Source organism: Callorhinus ursinus, unplaced genomic scaffold (genome assembly GCF_003265705.2).
Source record: "Callorhinus ursinus isolate GAN/ISIS: 27379988/994484 unplaced genomic scaffold, GSC_fseal_2.0 scaffold53, whole genome shotgun sequence".
Classification (NCBI taxonomy): domain Eukaryota; kingdom Metazoa; phylum Chordata; class Mammalia; order Carnivora; family Otariidae; genus Callorhinus; species Callorhinus ursinus.
This window is the reverse complement of record NW_027397115.1, coordinates 9518906-9536925: the sequence shown is the minus strand read 5'-3', so window position 1 is coordinate 9536925 and position 18020 is coordinate 9518906. Positions and strand designations below refer to the sequence as shown.

Here is an 18020-nt window from a genome sequence, read left to right as displayed (position 1 = left end):
CCGGCATGGAGGGTGTGACAAAAGTCTGACATGGAGGGAAGGGACTGAGGACATGTCTTGGCCCCCCAAGTCACAGAGAATGCAGCCAGGACAGAACAGGCACCGAGCTGGGGGGCGGGAGGGGTAGCCAGCACCACACTCAGGACCGGGTCTGCAGAGTCTGCCCAGGGTCAGGGTCTTCCCTCTGCCGGGACGCGAAGGGATCCGAGCCCACCTCAGCGGTGGCCCCCCTCGGGCCGTGACTGCCTTGCCTGTCAGATGGGTGGCCGATGCAGAGACACCGATGTCATCAGTGTGGCAGACCGGCTAGCATCCGCTGTGCCAGACACTGCTTGAACCCAGATTCTCGACGGTGGCACCACTGACATTTCGGGTCAGGTCACTGTTGCAGGGGCCGTCCTAGGCCCTGCAGGACGTTTAGCCACAACGCTGGCTTCCACCCACAAGAGGCCAGAGGCACCTGCCTCCCCAGTTAGGACGGCCAAGAAGGTCTGCAGACGTTGCCAAATGTCCGCCGTGGGGGCAGGGGGCAAAAATGGCCCTTCTCTGCGAACCGAGGTCCCAGGTACAGTTCGAGGCCAACCAGCACATCAGCTCCCTAGAGGGAAAGATCTGCGTCCCTTTGTCAAATCTGGGGCCCAGGGGTAACTTAAGGGGCCTCAACCACCCCACTATGATTCGCAAAGCCCCACAGGAGTATGTCTTTGACCCAATGTTACAGACACACACGTCTGCCACGCAGCGGGTGAAAAGCCAGTAATTATCTTCTTCTTTTAATTATTAGTTTATCTTGGGGCGCCTGGGTGGCTCAGTCGTTAAGCGTCTGCCTTCGGCTCAGGTCATGATCCCAGGGTCCTGGGATCGAGCCCCGCATCGGGCTCCCTGCTCCGCGGGAAGCCTGCTTCTCCCTCTCCCACTCCCCCTGCTTGTGTTCCCTCTCTCGCTGTGTCTTTCTCTGTCAAATAAATAAATAAAATCTTTAAAAAAAATTATTAGTTTATCTTAATTTGACAAATTTGAGAAATAGTGTGTTAATTATAACTGGTGAAGCAATACAAAAATAAAAAAAGGACAAAGATAAAATATCTTCTCCGCACCCCTCCTCATTATCAGCCTGAGACCACCAATGTTAATTTTCTGGTGTGCGTCCTACAGAGCCTTTCTCCCCGTTCATAAACACCCGTTGAGAGAGTCTTGTTGTACTTATTTTTTCTACAAAATTGGGATCACACTCTACATTTGACTCACAACTTAACCTTTCTTGCTTAACGGTACGGCATGTACAACCCTTCCTGTCAAAAGGAGATCAAGCTCGTTCTTCTCAACAGCTGCCTGATATCCCAGCACATGGAAAAACAACAATCTTAGTCAGAATTTTCTGTTACTGTGGCTTCCCTGAACCCTTTTTTCTGGCCATTTACAAACAAAACTGAAATATCTTTGTAACTTACGTCTCTACGTGCTTTTTTTTTCTTGGTTTTATAGGGGAGATTCCCAAATGAACTGAATTACAGGGTACTGTGGGTTTTTTTAATTTATTTATTTCTAAAAACACTATTTTTCCCAAAAGACGCCAGTCGTCAACACTCCCACCAGCATCATATGGCACTGCCTGTGTCCCAGAGGCCATGCCAACACTGGGTATTATCACTTTGCACGTGTAAGAGAGAGAGTGGTAATGCTACCAGAGGTAACGTTGACGGGTTACTCAGCAGATATGTCCACATAGCTCTCATTCCACAAAATAAAACCAATTCAAGAGCATTCTGGACCCAGAAGAGGACCGAGGATTGTCAGGAAGCAGGATGTCCATCTACTGGGCCCTGAGATGCCTTTCTCCCAAGCCCCTCCCCATCCTCACAAGCTGCCTCCTGAGCCTGCACTATCCTCACTTCTGAAATGGATTTCACACCCAGACACAACAAAGATGCCTTTGTCACTAGGAAAGAGGGAGCGACTGTTGCCAGAACATTCTGGGTTCTGTTCATTCAAATCTCCGTGTGTGGGGAGGAGGAGAGTAGAGTCCGGGGAGAATAGGAGGCTTCCCACTCTGGAACTGACCTTAGGGGTAGACGCTTTGGGCAGAGCTGAAGTAGCCCCAAACTCCCCGTCCTTCACGCACTGGCTCATCCCACGAATATTTGCTGAGCGCTTATGACGTGCTAGGCGCTCCAGGAAGCACTTTACATTCATCACCTCATATAATTCATCCCCACAGCCTGATAAGAGAGGTAACATCATTAACCTCATTTTACAGATGAGAAAACTGAGGCTCAATCAGATAAAGCCCGGATCCAACATCACACTACTACTAAATAACACAGGAGCACAAAGAAGAGGCAATTAACCTCTAACCACCCACAGAAAACCCCAGGCCCCAGGTGCCACGTTGCTCTCCCTGGGCTACCATGGCAGGCTCTTCCCTCTGCCTCCACCCTGCCCCTCTACAGTCCATTCTCCACTAGCAGCCAAAGGGGCCCTGGGAAAACTAAGTCAGATTCTGTCCCTCCTCCACTCAAAAGTCCCAAGGAGCCCTACCTCACTCAAAGTGAAATGCAAAATCCCTACAGTGGCCCACAATGCCCTGCCCAATCTGGCCACCAGGCTCCCCACCCCCACTGCTACCTCCTTGGCTTCACCTCCAATTCACTCTCCACCTGGCTTACTCTGCTCTGGCCACTCTAGCCTCTTTCCTGAAATATGTTCCTGCCTCAGGGCCTTTGCACTTGCTGTTCCCTGTGCCTGGAATGTTCTTCTCCCAGAGACAGAGGTTGTCATTTCCCTAGGGTGACAATACCTAGAAGGGACAGAGCCTGGATTCAAACCCAGGCTGTGTGCCCTCAGAGAAGACAAAATGTATCCAGCAGGGGGGTGCCTGGGTGGTTCTGTCGTTAAGCGTCTGCCTTCGGCTCAGGTCATGATCCCAGGGTCCTGGGATCGAGTCCCACATCGGGCTTCCTGCTCCGCGGGGAGCCTGCTTCTCCATCTCCCACTCCCCCTGCTTGTGTTCCCTCTCTCGCTGTGTCTCTCTCTGTCAAATAAATAAATAAAATCTTTTTTTAAAAAAAAAGAATGTATCCAGCAGGGTCTGCCAGAAGAGAAAAGGATGCTGTGTGACTCTAGGCAGGTTGCTGAACCTTTTCAACCTCTGTTTCCTCGTGTATAAAATAGGCAACATAGGCAACCTTCCCCATCAGGTTCCTGGAGGCCACACTGCTTGAGACACGTCCACTGAGCATAACACCTCATACTTATGGACGCTGGTGTTATTATTAGATCCATGGAAAGAGCCAGAACAGTCAAGGAAGACCTCTTAAGGAAGCAGAGTATGAACAGGGCTTTGAAGGTAGGAACTGGAAAAGCCATGAGGCACTACAGGCAAGCCAGGTGACAACAGGGTTCAGTGGGAACTCACGGCTCAGGAGAAGGCAAATGCTTGTAATCTGAGATGGAGGCACCAGCAGAGAGGAGGAGAGATGCTCCCACCCGGCACCCTTCCCTTCTTCCTGTCCCAGCACCTGGGGTCTTTCTTCCTGGAGTTAATGTTCCCTTACTGCCGTGGGGCACAGGTGGGCCCCTCACCCAGACCTGGCCACTCCAAGTCTCGGTGATTCGGTCAGGGACAGCCACACGACCCAAGGCAGCCAATCAGAGCCCAGTCCAGGACAAAGGACAGACCCTTCCCTGACACCAGCCAAGCAATTCCCATTTGCGCTAAGGCAGTTTGAGCTGGGCCTCCGGTCACTTGCCACCAAGGACTGCTGACGATGAGCGTCTGCTACTCTCATCAGCAACAGCAGTAATATTACTGTTCTTGTTCTCGCTCTTGTTATTCTCTCAAAACCGAGACGTGGGAGAAAGGAGGCCAGGGAGAGGGTGCTGCTGGGCTACACATGGTCGGGAGGACGCGGAGCCTGCCGGGGGTGGTATCAGGGCCCTGCAGTCCAAGAGAAGGCCCTCTCACACCCGTGCCGGAACCCACTGCTTCCTCTCTGCGGTCTGCACCCAGGGCCTCCCAACGGAGCACAAGTACAGAATGAGATTCGGGAAGCAGGACAGATGAATGTGGGAATCTCCAGTTCAACAGCTGAGCTTGCAAAAAAGAAGAGGGACTTGCCCGCAGGCCCCAGGAGATGGAAGCTGGGGGGTAATGGAATCACCCTCTCTAAGGCAGCCCCTCCTTCTTCCCCTCTGCTCACCTCACCGAGCCAGAGGGACCACCCACCCACCTCAAATTCAGCTGCCTACAGCCACCCGGAAGGTAAGGCAGAGCTGGATGGGTGTCCTTCGTAATGGCAATGAAAGCGGCCAACCTCTTCACAAAAGAGCACATTTCTGCTTGTTAAACACATTTTTGCTTATTAAACACATCTTTCTTCCAAAGAGAAATCTGCCACCTCCCACTTTTCTTAAAACATAGGACCTTCTTTGCCTTTCAGTTTTCCATCTGATAGAAACAAAGGTTAGAAGAAATATTCCATTGTTCTCTTAACTCTATATTAAAAAACAAAAACAAAAACCTAGCAGGGCAAGCGTAATGATAAATGGCAACTACCATTTCGTTTCTATTTCGGGGACATTAGGGAAGAGTGGGGAGTGTGGCAAAGTGAAGACTTAAGCCCTGTCTGAATGGAACCGCTGCCGTTCAGCTCCAGCCAAGCCTTGCCTATAGGAATGTGAACTTGGTGTACATAGAGTTTTCTGATTAAAGAGCCAGAAATATGGATTTTTGTATGAAATACCTTGATTTTTCAATGTTGGCAACCAGTAAATTTTTCAAACACTGTACATGCCTGACAAAATCTACTTATGGGCCTGACGCGGCGTGAGGACCTCCAGCTGGAAACCCAAGGTTCTGTGGCCCCATGGACGTTGAATAAGAGTAAGCAGCTCTGTTTTCATCACATCTGTGTCCTCAGCAGTGAGCACAGGACCTGGGACACAGCATGGGCCCCCCCCCAATCCAACACATACACCCCACACTTATAGGGCCCTCATGTCAAAGAGTCTGGGAGTGATGTTTCCCAGGGACACAGGAACCCTGCAGGCACGTGGGAGCCCTCTGACTCATCTGGACATGACTTAAGCCTCCCTCTATCCTCCAAGGTGTCTTAGCTGTTGGACAAAGCAGAACAATCACGGGACAGGAGACAGGAAACCTGGGTTCAAATTCCGTCTCAGCCACAAGCTCACTTGGTGAGCCTGGGCCAAGTCAGGCTTGGAACAGCTCTGAGTCTCAGTTTCTCCCTCTGGAAAAATGAGACAAATGAGTGAGAAGATGTCTTGGTCTCTTCCAGCTCTTACAAGCCGATTCTAGGGCTCTAGCCGCCAGTGAGTGACTTCTTTGGGTTAGTAAAAGCCAAAAGGTTTGAACCAAGGCTTCTTCAGCCCTCAGTTACTAGATGGATATAAGAACTGGCAGCTTGAACAAAGACAATGCACATGGTCTGCCAGTTTGACAAACTGGAAACCATGTAAACGCACCATCTAAGATAAATGCTTAAGTAATAATAATAATAGGGGCACCTAGGTGGCTCAGTCAGTTGAGCATCCAACTCTTGGTTTCGGCTCAGGTCACGGATCTCAGGGTCGTGGGATCGAGCCCCGTGTCAGGTTCCGTGCTCAGTGGGGAGTCTGCTTGGTGTTCTCTCCCTTCTCCCTCTGCCCCTCCCACTCGTGCTCCCTCTCTCTCTCTCAAATAAATAAATAAAATCTTTTTTAAAAAAATAAAATAATTAGGGCGCCTGGTTGGCTCAGTTGTTAAGCATCTGCCTTCGGCTCAGGTCACGATTCCGGAGTCCTGGGATCGAGTCCCGCATCGGGTTCCCTGCTCCGCGGGAAGCCTGCTTCTCCCTCTCCCACTCCCCCCGCTTGTGTTCCCTCTCTCGCTGTCTCTCTCTCTCTCTGTCAAATAAATAAATAAAATCTTTAAATAAATGAATAAAATAATACAAATAATAATTGTATTCACATAATATTTCATGTTTATCAGTGGAACGACTGGAATTCTAACTAATACACGTGAAGCAGCCCCCGTGTGCTGGGCAGCTGCGTGAGCTTTCCAGATGTTACCTCATCTAACTCCCCCACTGATGGAGAAAACAGCACTATTTCAGGAGAGAGGACACTGAGGCACACACCGGTGAAGCAGATGGCCCTTGATGACACAGCCACTAAGGAGTCAGCATCCGACCTGGGTAGTGGGGAGCCCACGTTTCACGACGAAGCCCCCACATACCATTACAAAGCCATCAGAGGCTCGGCGATGAAGAAGGCTTGGTGCAAACTTGGGAGGAATCCCCCAGAAGAGACCAGAGGAGAAAGATACAATATTGTGTGGGCAGTGGGGTTACTCCCAGGCTAAAACAAAGGCAAACAACAAGGACAAATCTAACAAAAGGTGACACTGGCTGTCGTCTGCAAGGGTCCTCATCGCCCAAGGTTCTACAATGAGTGTGGTGAGAGCAAAGATGGCCAACACACGGCGGGCGCCCCTGGGAGCCAGCACCATGCCCAGCTAATCCTTTCTCCTCAGCGGCCACAGCAGCAGGAGTCCCCCGAGGGCCCGCACGTTTGCCTGCGCTGGGCTGCAGGACCCCCAGCATCTACAGCAGACCCAGATGCCCAGCAGATGCTCAGTAAAATGTGTGTGAAGATACAACAAGCCTGTCAGGTAGGAACAGCAACTTCCCCATTTTACAGCTAAGTAAACTGCCTATTTTACAGCTAAGTAAACTGAGGCCCAAGAGTCCGCTGCCCCAGGTCACAGAGCTGAGAAGTGGTGGCCAAGGACAAGCACTGGCAGAACCGCATCTCAGCGAAGAGTTTCTGCTGCCCGCACCAAGGGGTCAAAATCACACACAAAATCACGAGAGGGACAGGATCTAGGCAGTAGGACTGGACCCTGGAATGGGGACGACAGCGGAGGGGAGCTAGGTATAAAGGACACTGTTGGGAAAACAGATGAAATCTGAATACAGATTGTAGATCATATAAACTAGTATCAATGTTAAATTTCCTGATTTTGTTCAGTGTACTACGGTTACAGTAAAGAGAACATCTGTGTCCTTAAGAGATACATGCTGAATGACTGAGGGGCATCATACCTGCAGTTATTCTCAAATGGATCAAAGTCATGATAATTGTAATAACGTACGTGTGTGCGTGTGCGTGTGCACGCATTTGCGTCTATACGGGGTTGAGGGAGGCAGGTGGGAGAGGGGAAGGAGGAGGGGAGGATTAAAAGCAAAGGTAGCCAACAGCTAAGGATTGGTGAATCTGGGTGAAGGGGATACAGGCGGCTCTGTATTCTTGACATGTCAAAATAAAAAGTCACCCAAAAATTAACTTTAAAAACAAATGTATGAAATTGCCCATAAATATGGCATACGAGGGTTCTGTGTCTAGTCCTCTGCACCTACGTAGAAATATATAATACCTATAGCCAGGTATATGCGCAAAACATTTTACCATCCTTGGCTCCATGAAGGAATGCTTGTGGCTGAATGGACAGGAGGGAATGTGCTTTTGACACACACCCTGCCACTTTATATTATTACCTTTGTGATCAAGGGGAAATAAATCTTCAAAAACCACCCAGCAACAGTCTGGCCAGCCATCAGCTGGCGGCTGGGACCGCAGGGAGCTCCCTCCGACCTCCTGATGTGATACGGACACCAGTCTGTAGCCACTCCCCATACTGGGCGCCGCGTGCCCCAAAGTCAAGGCCACTCATTAAGAACGTAGCAGGACCCAAACTGTGTCTCGTTCATTCCCTTGTCACTCATCTACTCCCTTGCCCGGAGCTAACAAGGGCTGGGTGGTGGGGACCGATCAGCAAACACAGCAGACCGGGGCCCTCAGCCCACACACCACCTTTGGTCATGTTTGAGAGCCCGAGACTGTCTTAGTCCCAGGTCCCCAAAAGTCTGCACAAAAGCATTTAGCCATTAGATCAATCAAGACAATTATGTCCTCTTACGTAAGAAAACATACACACGTATACTGAGGAAAAGTGAATTTTGTCATCCAACAAGTATTTAATGAGCACCTACTACGTGCCAGGCAATGTTCTTGGTGCCTGACAAAGTGAATGGAACAGAAGACATGGCCTGTCCTCTTGGAGCTGACACTCGGGTGAGTGAGACAAACAATAAACAGTAGGTAGGTCAGCCATCTAGTGTGTCAGGTGGTAGCAGGGAAGCGGAAGGAGATAGGAAGCAGCGAGGTGGGGGTGGAGTACAATTTTGAAAGGGGGAGGGGTGGTCAGCAAAAGACCTCCTCGGGAACAGGCCAGAGTGAGCCACAGGGATAGTGGGAGAAGAGCATCCCAGACAGAACCAGTGAGAAGACCATGAGGCAGGAGAAAGGACATGTGTGGCTGGGGGGGCAGGGGTGGGGGGAGGGAGTAGGAGCGAAAGGAGATTCTGGAATTAGGTAGCGGTGATAATTGCACAACTTTGCGAAAATACTCAAAACCACTGAATCATACACTTTGAAAGGGTGAGGTTTATGGTGTGTGAATCATATCTCAATTAAAAAAAAAAAAACTGTATGAGAAAGAAGAAGACAGACTAACAGGAGAGGAGACAGAACTTTCCAGGCCATCCTGAGGACTTCGCTTTTACTCTGAGGGAGGCGGGAGCCGCGGGAGGGCTCTGAGCAGGGCAGTGGTGAGAACCGACTCAAGCTCTAACTGGACCCCTCTGGCTGTGTATGGAGGGCAGACTGGGGCAGGCCCAGGTGAGAGCAGAGCAGGCAACTGTAATCGTCCTGGCTGCTCCTCGACCGGGTGTCCTTGGGCAAAGGCATTTCACTTTCTGTGCCTCAGTCTTCCTCACCTGTGAAATGGGTTTGAAAACTATGTTCCCCAACACTACAGGGCAGAGGTGAGACCTAATATATCACACAGGAAAGTGTTGTTAAGGTGGCTATGAGTCGGGTGGAGGCAAAGGTACTGCCAAACAGTTTTTAATCATGCAAATTAGTTTCCTGAACAGAAAACAGGGGGTACCTTCCTCTTCTCACAGGAAGCAGAGACCCATCATAAATCAACAGCCCTCTCACCAGGGGCCACCCACACAGCCTGCTTACGCCCTGGTCATGAACAGGGATCCAAATTCTTCATCAGGTGTGGTCAGCTCAGACACAGCACTCATGGAGGCTGAGACCCAGAAGGGGTGGAAATAGCCCTGGGTCACACAGCAGCCCACCCTGAGGGTCTGGGGATCCGCCTGGCGAGGGGAAGGTATGGTCCTCCCTCCTGGATGAGTGTCCAGGCCAGAGGCAGGAGGTGGCTGCTGAGATCTTGGGAAGACCCCCGTGCGGTACAATTTCCAGATCATCAATGAGACCATGCCACACCCCTGCTGAAAACCCTCCACTGCACCGAGAATCAAACCCACAGTGCTCACCGTGCATGAGTCCCATACCACACCAACTTCATCTCCCCAACTCCGCCATCCTGGCCTCCTGCTGTTCCTCAGACAAGCCAAGCATGGTCCTGCTTCAGGGCCTTTGCACATGCTGCCCCCCCTCTACCCGGAACACACTCTTCTCAGCGCTCTCTACAGCTGGCTCCTTCTCAACCCCAGGACTCAGCTCAGATGCCACCTCTTCAGAGAGGCCTTCCCTGACCACCCCATCTCAAGGAGATGCCACCATCCCCATCACCAGCACATCTTCATTTTATTTCCTTCTTGGTGCATCCACTCCCCAGCTGAGTAGACTTGAGCAAGTTACTCCATTTCTCTGGGCCTTAGTTGCCCCATCCACAAAATCGGCACAAGAGTTGTTGCAAGGGCTCAAAGAGATAATCCACACAAAGCATAGGAGGGCCTCAGTGAATATAATCATTGCATCTGTCGCCACCTATTCAAGTGATCTCTCTTTGTATTGTCTAAAGATTCCGCGAGGGCAGGGGCCTTATCCATCTTGTTCTGGCCATGTGCCAGCACTGAGCCCAGAGTCCATGTATGGAATGAAGAAGTGAATGAGTGAATGAAAGCACCAAGCGCCCACAGCCCCCACTGGCCCTAGCCTTGCTGCTGCTGCTGCTGCTGCAGCTGGGAGCAGCTCCTTACGGAAGCTGCCCACCACCTCCCTGCAAGGGGGAAAATACAAGCCCCCAGATCCTGGTGGCTCATGGCCACCTGCTTCCACCAGACTTTGGTGGCCCTAGTCCCGCCAGCCTGAAATAGCCTTGCCTCCCCTGGCCCAGACACAAGGGATCGTCTGTCAGTCCCACCCTGGGGAAGGAACCAGGCGGGTAAACACAGATTGAGTGTCCGACCACAAGACAAAAGAGGAGCAGGCTGAGCCCCTTCTGGTCCTCGAGGAGCCGAGAAAATACAAATAAACTTGACACAGGGCTAGGAGGCTGGAAGACTTCCTTCCTTCCTTCCTCGGGGTTCCTCTCAGATAGCAGGAGAGCGGGCAGCAGGTACCGGGGTAGCCCTGACCTTGGCTCAGCGCTCGGCTCTGCAGGCCCTTCCCACGGGTGACTGCACTTGGTCCTTGCGGCAATCCCCTAAGGGCTCCCATCACCTCCATCGGCGACGGGGAGACCAGGACTCAGGGAGGCAAAAGGACTTGCCCGAGGCCACATGGGGGCAGAGCGGGGATTCGACCCCAGGCCGTTTGGCTTCTAAAATCCATGAACCCGAGACACAAGGCTGGATGAAAAGAGCGACCCTATCATGGCACTCAGGTAAGCACATACACACTCAGACACAGCAATTCCATGTGTCTCTGCATACGCATATAAATGCCCTGAAATGGTCTGAAAGCAGAGCTGGTGGTCAAAGGAGCTTGTAGCCCACTGGTTCATAGCCAGGGGTTATTCGGTCCCCCTGGGGGACATGTGACAATATCTGGAGACATTTTTTGATTGTGCCAACTGAGGGAGAAGGGCGCTATAGGCATCTAGTGGGTAGAGGGCAGGACTGCTGTTAAACATCCTACAATGCACAGGACAGCCTCCCACAATGGACAGTGATCCCGCCCCAATATTTCAGCAGTGCCAAGGGCTGAAGTATGGAGGGATTAGCCCCAGACCGGCAGCTAGGGCTGAAATGCCCCCTGTGGAACCTCTTTAAGAGGGACCTTTGAGCCAGGCTAAAACACAAACCCTGGGAACTCTTCTCCCAGAATTCTCAGGATGGAACCCTGACCAGCCCCAGGGCCACCACCCTTGACCAGAGCTCACCTCCCTCTAGGGGCCACAACTTCTGCAGGGGGTCCCTCTAGGGTCTCACCTGCAAAACAAGGAGTTTCAGACGCCCCTCTCCTCCCTCCCACCACCCCCCCCCCCCCCCCGCAGCCACTTGCTCTCAAGTTCTATGTCTCCAAAACTCTGGGGCAAGAACCAGCTGGGGCCCAGCCCTGTACCTGAGGAACAAGGCACCCTGGTTTGAGGACCAGCCCACCTCGATTACCCACCTCCTACCAGGATTCCAGCCAGAGAGCTGGAGAAGAGAAATCACAAGAATCTGAGAGGTTCAGTTCTTCTACAGGCAGGCATGCCCAGTTTCAGAGACACCTCTTACAAAAGCTGGGGGGCACACTGTGAAGCAAAGAGGATGTGGGTTTCTTGATCTGAGGGAGTGGCCCAAGCTCAACAGGTCTTCTGCTCAGCGGCCTGATAAAGGGGGACACCCTCTAAGAAAGGGGTGCCCTGAAGCCAGGGACACCAACTCCGTGCCTCTTTTTTAAGTGACAGATAAATGGTTATGAGGGAAAACACCCAATAATAGTGAATGGGCGCCCGGGATGCTCATTTGAAGAACACACTCATTCAAATGCATGGGATGTAGCATCTCTGTTGGGTCGTCCTTCTCCGCAGGACAAGAGCTACATCTGCCCTGTTGACAGCTGCCTTTTCTGGCCTAGAACGCTGCCAGACTATACAGCAGGTGTTCCCAAACTACCTGCACACTGAGAAAAGCAGTCTAATTTCTTTTTGGATTTCCCTGTGGACAGCTCTGTTTGCCCTGCACAAAAGATGCCCCCACCACTCCTGCTGACAACTGAGGTTTTTATCATCAAAAGATCTTCCCTGACTTCCTAAGGTGTTCTGTCCAATACAAAGTGGCCCGGCATCCTGAAGCTCCGATAATTTGGACCTCTGGGCTTAATTCTTGTCCACATGGGCAGCCGGAGGTCTCACAAAGGCAGTTAATTTTGGTCATGAACACAGCATCATCTTGGGAAGTTCAGGAAAGCGGTCAAGAACGTGGGTTATGCGGCCAGACTACCTAGGCTGGAATCCCAGCTCTGTCAGGCTGTGTGACCTTGCAAAACTGACTTGGCCTCTCTGTGCCTTGGTTTCATTTGTAAAATGGGAAGCACAATACCTAGCACTTCAGAGTTGATACACAGAGAATGCTTTATACGGGGCTTGCAAACATTCAGTACTTCATAAGTGTTAGCAAATTATTATTATTGCTGTTACATTAAGCTAATAATCATGCTGAAATAGAATTCCTTCTGTCAGAGTTTTGTAACATATATGTTCACATACATATGCATAATTTTATATGAAAACAGTATTATAAATGAGATTTCTGAGTAGATTTTTCCCTTTATTATCTTCCCACTTGCCTTTCTCCACAAGATAGACATCCTTGCATCCTCGTCCCTAAGGGCCCATAGTGTCCTACATACGACACGTGTATGCTATGATTATCGTTTATTTTCCCAAAGCAAAATTGTGGTTATACACACTTCTCAGCTCCTACCTTTTGCAACACGCTGTCGTGAAAATCCCTGAAGTCACTGAGTAGGTCACTCTGTTTCAGTGACTACAGAATTTAAAATGTGACCCCCACCCCGCCTCCTGGCATTTCTCTCTAGTGCAAGACCAGCAGCAAAAAAAAATCTTCAAAAAAAACACTGACAACACAAAACCACAGTTTCTTGTTTTGGCAAGCAGAGCTCCAATGAGAAGAGAAGCTCTGGTCTCCTACCCCCAAAAAAGCAGAACCAGAAAGCATTCTGGGAGCTTTCTGCCGACACCCCGATCCTCAGCCGATCGAGCAGACCCTCTGGGTGCGTGGGAGTGACAGAGGTCTCTGTCCCCAGCCAAGGGCAGCCCTTCAGGAGCCTGCTGACCAACCGTTACCCAGGGGTCTCTCTACCATCCCCTCAGGCTCCTGTCTTCCCACCCCTGCCTGGCTGGCACACCAATCGTAGGATGCGTTGGCACCTGCCCCTGAGGTCTCCCCACCTGCAAGCAGGGACCCCAAACCAATCCAACCAAGAGGCAAGCGGGCCCAAGATTCAATCAGCTTCCTCTTTAAGTGGGAGGGGGGAGACTGTGAACCCCAAACAGACAATCCCCTCTGACAACCCCAAACAGACCCCCACTGCTGCACATCCCCGAAAAAGCCACCAGAGCATATCAGCTATGTGCCTGGCACAGTGCTAACAGCTTCAAGGTCACGTTCATTCAAGCGTCACAACACCCCTATGACACAGGTGCTATACTGTTCCCATTGTACAGATGGGGAAACTGAGGCACTGAGCAGGCTAGTGACCTTCCCAGGCCCACACGCAGTCAATGTGGGGGAAAGCCACGATGCAAACACCAGCAGCCTGGCTCCAGAGCACCCCATTCAACCCTAAGGTCATGGACAGACATTGAGCACAGAGGAGGAAGCTGGCAGCCTGCCACTTCCATTCTTCTAGAGTTCTGCCCATTCTGCAGAAGACAGAACAGGAGCCACACAGGGGAAGTAACCAGAGGATGTGCAGGCAGAAGGTCAGGGTCACATAGACCTCAGTTCTGCCACCTTAAGAAATCATGGGCCAAGCCCTTTATAAGCCAGAGACAGTCTGCGAGGTGCCTAGGGACATGCGCTCTGGGGTGGGCAGCCTGCGACCAGAGCCTGGCACTGCTGTCTACGTGGCCCAGGACAGCCCACTTAAACTATCTTTGCCACAACTTCCTCACGTGTCACTGGGGTAATAACAACACTCCCTTCATGGGGTAGTGGAAAGATCAAATAAATGGGTACATGTGAAGTGCCCAGAACTATCAATAATGAATCAGTGTCAGCTCCTACACGGTAATGACTAGGATTGTTATTATCATTGTTAACACTGCCCAAGAACACACAGGGAACACCCAACACGGCCAGGGCTTCTCAACGTTGAAATCCAAGGTTCTGAGTCAAAACCCAGGGTACTTTCTCCCACAGTCTCTGTGGTATCCCCCAAGAAAGATCTAGCATCTCTACAAGAGGGCTGTCCTTGCCTTCCCGTGCCTCTTACATAAACATACACAAAACATGGCACCAAAGTCATCAGTCCCCCTTGGAGATGGGGAGGGGTGTAAACCAGTTCCTGAAGGTAATGGGGAAAGGTGGGGAGATTCTGGAAGAACCACAGAGCTCCAGAATCGGAAAAAACAAACAAACAAAAAAACCACTAGTTCCGGAGTTTAGACAGTCAAAAGGAAATTCACTCAGGTCCCTGTCCTCCTTTCAGTGCTGACTCAGACCTCACTTCCTCCAGGCAGCCCTCCCTGACTTCTGCTCACTGGAAGCTGGAATCCTTTAACCCTAATCATCTGTATTATTTCATCATCATATAACAGAAAAGTTAATGATGATAACTCATATTTATATACCATACTACCTGCCAGGCACTGTTCTAAGTGCTTTATATATATTTATATAACTGACGTATCCTCTTGAAAACCCTGTAAGATAAGATCTATTATCAACTCCTATTTCACAGATGAGGAAAGTGCGGCTCAGAAAGGTTAAGCCACTTGCCTAAGGTCATACAGCCCAAGGACTCAAACCCAAGCAGTCGAGCTCCAGACACTTGGATTTGAATTTCTGTAAGCATCCACTTTGCCACCATCAACTAGATTGTCCCCTCCTTGAGGGCAGGAACCGGGAGCTGGCCCTTCTGCACGTCCCACGTTTCTCCGTCATTTCTACTGACAACAGGACCTTAAAACTAGGGGACACAGGAAGGCCAGGACAGCCCTTCAAGACCCGCCTCTGCCTCATGGAATTAAAAGCGGGGAGGGATTACCGAGCATTCTTCCCTTACCAAGTATAAAGGCTCGGAAGAGAGAGTGGGAAGACAGAAGAGAACAACCTGCAGGCTGCCAGCCTCACTGCGTGGAAAGCCTTGGTAATTAGCAGTTCCTGAAGCTAAGCCCTGGGTTTTCAAAACTGAAAGGCCCTGGGGTTGTTTAGGGGGCATTTCTGATGGAACAAAACAAGACAGGCCTCCTGTGGCTCAAGAACAAGGTATGGCTGGTCAGGTTACACAATCAGTCCGTTTCCGGCACCAGCCTGGGGACACCCGAAAGGACAAGGCAGGAAAGCAGCCTGGATTCTCCTCCCCTGGGTTTACAGGTGGAAAAACGGAGGCCACGGCAGGGAGCATGACTGGTCTAAGAACCAGCTCATCTCAGAACAGACAGGTCAATCCTAACAAAAATTGATGAACTCAATAATGTGGAAGTACGGAAATCCGTTGTTTTTTTTTTTCCTGTTTCTTTAATAGTAACAATGGTTGATTCCAATCAATTTCCATTATTCCAGCAACCTCAGACTCTACAAGTGGACAATTTGAAACCACAGTTAACTCAAACACAGTCTGTTATCTGTTCCGAAATGCACCACACCATCTAGGCAAGGGTGTGGGAGGAAGAGGTATATTTTCTTACCCGTTAATATAAAAATTGGTTTGTCTTTCCTCTTCCCCTTCCAGACTGAGGAGGAGGGAGTGGTTCAGAAGGAGCAGTAAGGAGTTCCCGAGAATTTGACATTGCTCAGAGATATCAGAGCTGTCTACATCTTTATATCAGAAACTGCCAGCTTCAAACTGAACAGATTCCTTTTTATTTTTTTAACTATGAGAGAGGGAGAGATGGGAAAGAAATGCCAACCGTGCCTTATTCTCACAGGCCTTTCTAGAAGGGTCCTTTAGCCAAATGGTTTTCAATGCCACCGCACAACTCCCCAACCCCCCCAACCCCCCCCACACACACACACCTCTTTTCACAGAGAGAAGGGCTTTCTCCTCCCTGTGTTGTAACTAGGACTTCACACAGCCTCAGCTGTACCTCCAAGCCAATGGGGACCCCAGAGGATGCCAGAGGGCTCCCTCTTTCCCCCAGAGACTGGGAGCTGCAGAGCCAGGCTCTGGGGTTTCTGGAGGTACAACCACCACCCCCACCAGCTCTTCCTGAACCAGGATTAAAAGACTTCCTAGAGCCAAGAAGAGAGTAAATGAGGTCCCAGCAGGAGGCATGTAGATTAAAGCCCTCAGAGTCTCCTAACTTCCAGCGAGGCTTGGCCCCAGGCCCACCCCCTCTACCCCCTGGCCACTTTTCTCACTTCCTAGGAGAGTAGGGAAGTGGCCCCTTCCTCCTTCTCACGGAGGGGGGGGGGGAGGTAAAAAAAAAAAAAAAAAAGAAAGAAGAAAAGAAAAAGAAACGCACCATAGTAGTTTGGAGCACCGGCTGGGACCGCCCTGGTTCAAAACCCGGTATCCCCAATTAACCAGCTGTGTCATTCTGGGCAAAAGTTACTCAACCTCGCTGGAGCTAAACTCTCCCATCTAAAAAATGGGGCAAATACTTGTCCCTACTTCATGGGCCACTCGGAAGGCTAAACCTCCTAATGACACGTTAAGTGCCTGCCACATAGTAAGCGCTCAACTGTTATTTTAGAGTCTGACGCGGTGGTTTTGCCACTTAGAGATGGGGGTGGGACCTGGACTGCCAAGTCTTGAGTTTGAAACCCACTCTCCCCAAGCTCCAGCAAAAGCGTGTGCACTGGGGAAAGGGGTCCTACCCTGAGGTTTTGTGGGTTTGTGGGATCTCCATCCCTCTCCCGGGCTCTGGGTTGAATCCTCCTCTCGGAGGGGCGCTGGGCTCTAGGATGTCTAGGATCCGTCCCGGATGAGCAATCGGTGGTGCACTAGGTGGCGAAGAAATTGCCGCGGAGGTGGGGGGGGGACGCAGGAGCGCAAGCTCCCGGCGCCTGGGTCCCAGAGCCCCTACCTCGCGGATGTAACTAATTTTAAAACTATTTGAAAGGCGGGAGGGGAAAAGAAAAAGACAAAAGGGCAGCGTGCAGAGGGGAAACGGAGTGCGGGAGACCCCGAGTCCGGGCTTGGACCGCTGGCCGGCCAAGGAGGCGACAGCCCAGCTCTGGAGGAGCCCGGATTTTTCCATTTGTCTGTGCGCCCGGTAGGGCGCCCCTGAGGCGACTCTCGCGACCCCCAGGGACCTCTGCCACAGGTTGTGGGGACCGCCCCGCGCTGGAGGCCCCTGCGCTCCAAAGCAGGGCTGGCGGCCGGAACAGAAGCTGTCCCCGCGCGCCCCGGGCGACACTCACCGATTGCAAGAAGCGCAAGGTGCCCACGTAGTCCCTCTCGGTGCCCAAGATCTCATTGAGGACGCAGAGGCGGAGGCGCAGCTGGCGCTCGGAATCCCGGGCGGCCGCGCACGGGCCAGAGCTGGGCGCAGCGGCGCCAGGGGCCCGGGGGTCCGGGTGGGCACCGTCCCCAGCCCCGTCGCCGCTGGGATCGCTGCCGCCGGGTCCCTCCATTCTAGCGCGGCCGCGCGGCGGCTGCTCCTTCCCCCGCGCGAAGGTCGCGCCGAACGGCGACTCAGGCGTCCAGGCGCCCCATCCCGGACGGGGCGCGCCGGCGGGCCGGGCTCAGCGGCGGGCCCGGCGCCTGGCGCGGCGGGCGGGCGGGACTGGGGGCGGGCGGCCGGGGCCGGGGGCGGAGGCACCGCGCGGAGGCTGGACGAGGGGCGGGAGGGGGCTGGCCCTCGGGGCTCCCAGACGGCGGGTCCCGCCGCCGCCACCGCCCCCGCCGCCAAGGGAGCGTCTGCCAAGTGCCACGCCGCTCTCGGGCCGCAGAGGCGCTCCGCGCGCGCGCCGGGCCCCTTGGAGACGCGCCGCCGGCGCTCGGCGGCTACGTCGGAAGCTGAGAGCGGCCGGAGTCGGGGCGCTCGGGCGGGAACCCTCCGGCAGGGGCGCCGC

General features: G+C 52.2%; 1 protein-coding gene across 2 annotated transcripts in view; it reads right to left on the bottom strand.

Moving 5' to 3' along the window:
* PREX1 (phosphatidylinositol-3,4,5-trisphosphate dependent Rac exchange factor 1) overlaps positions 1 to 17699 on the bottom strand; it is a 181401-nt gene extending 163702 nt beyond the window's left edge. Inside the window, exon 1 of one of the 2 annotated variants that reach the window (XM_025853311.2) lies at positions 17367 to 17699. In XM_025853311.2, coding sequence (XP_025709096.2) covers positions 17367 to 17579 — 213 coding nt within the window. In that variant the 5' untranslated portion in view covers positions 17580 to 17699. Of the gene's footprint in view, positions 1 to 16820; positions 16868 to 17366 lie in introns of those variants that run through there. The other variant, XM_025853309.2, reaches the window with a different exon arrangement.
* Between the last annotated feature and the right edge of the window lie 321 nt (positions 17700 to 18020).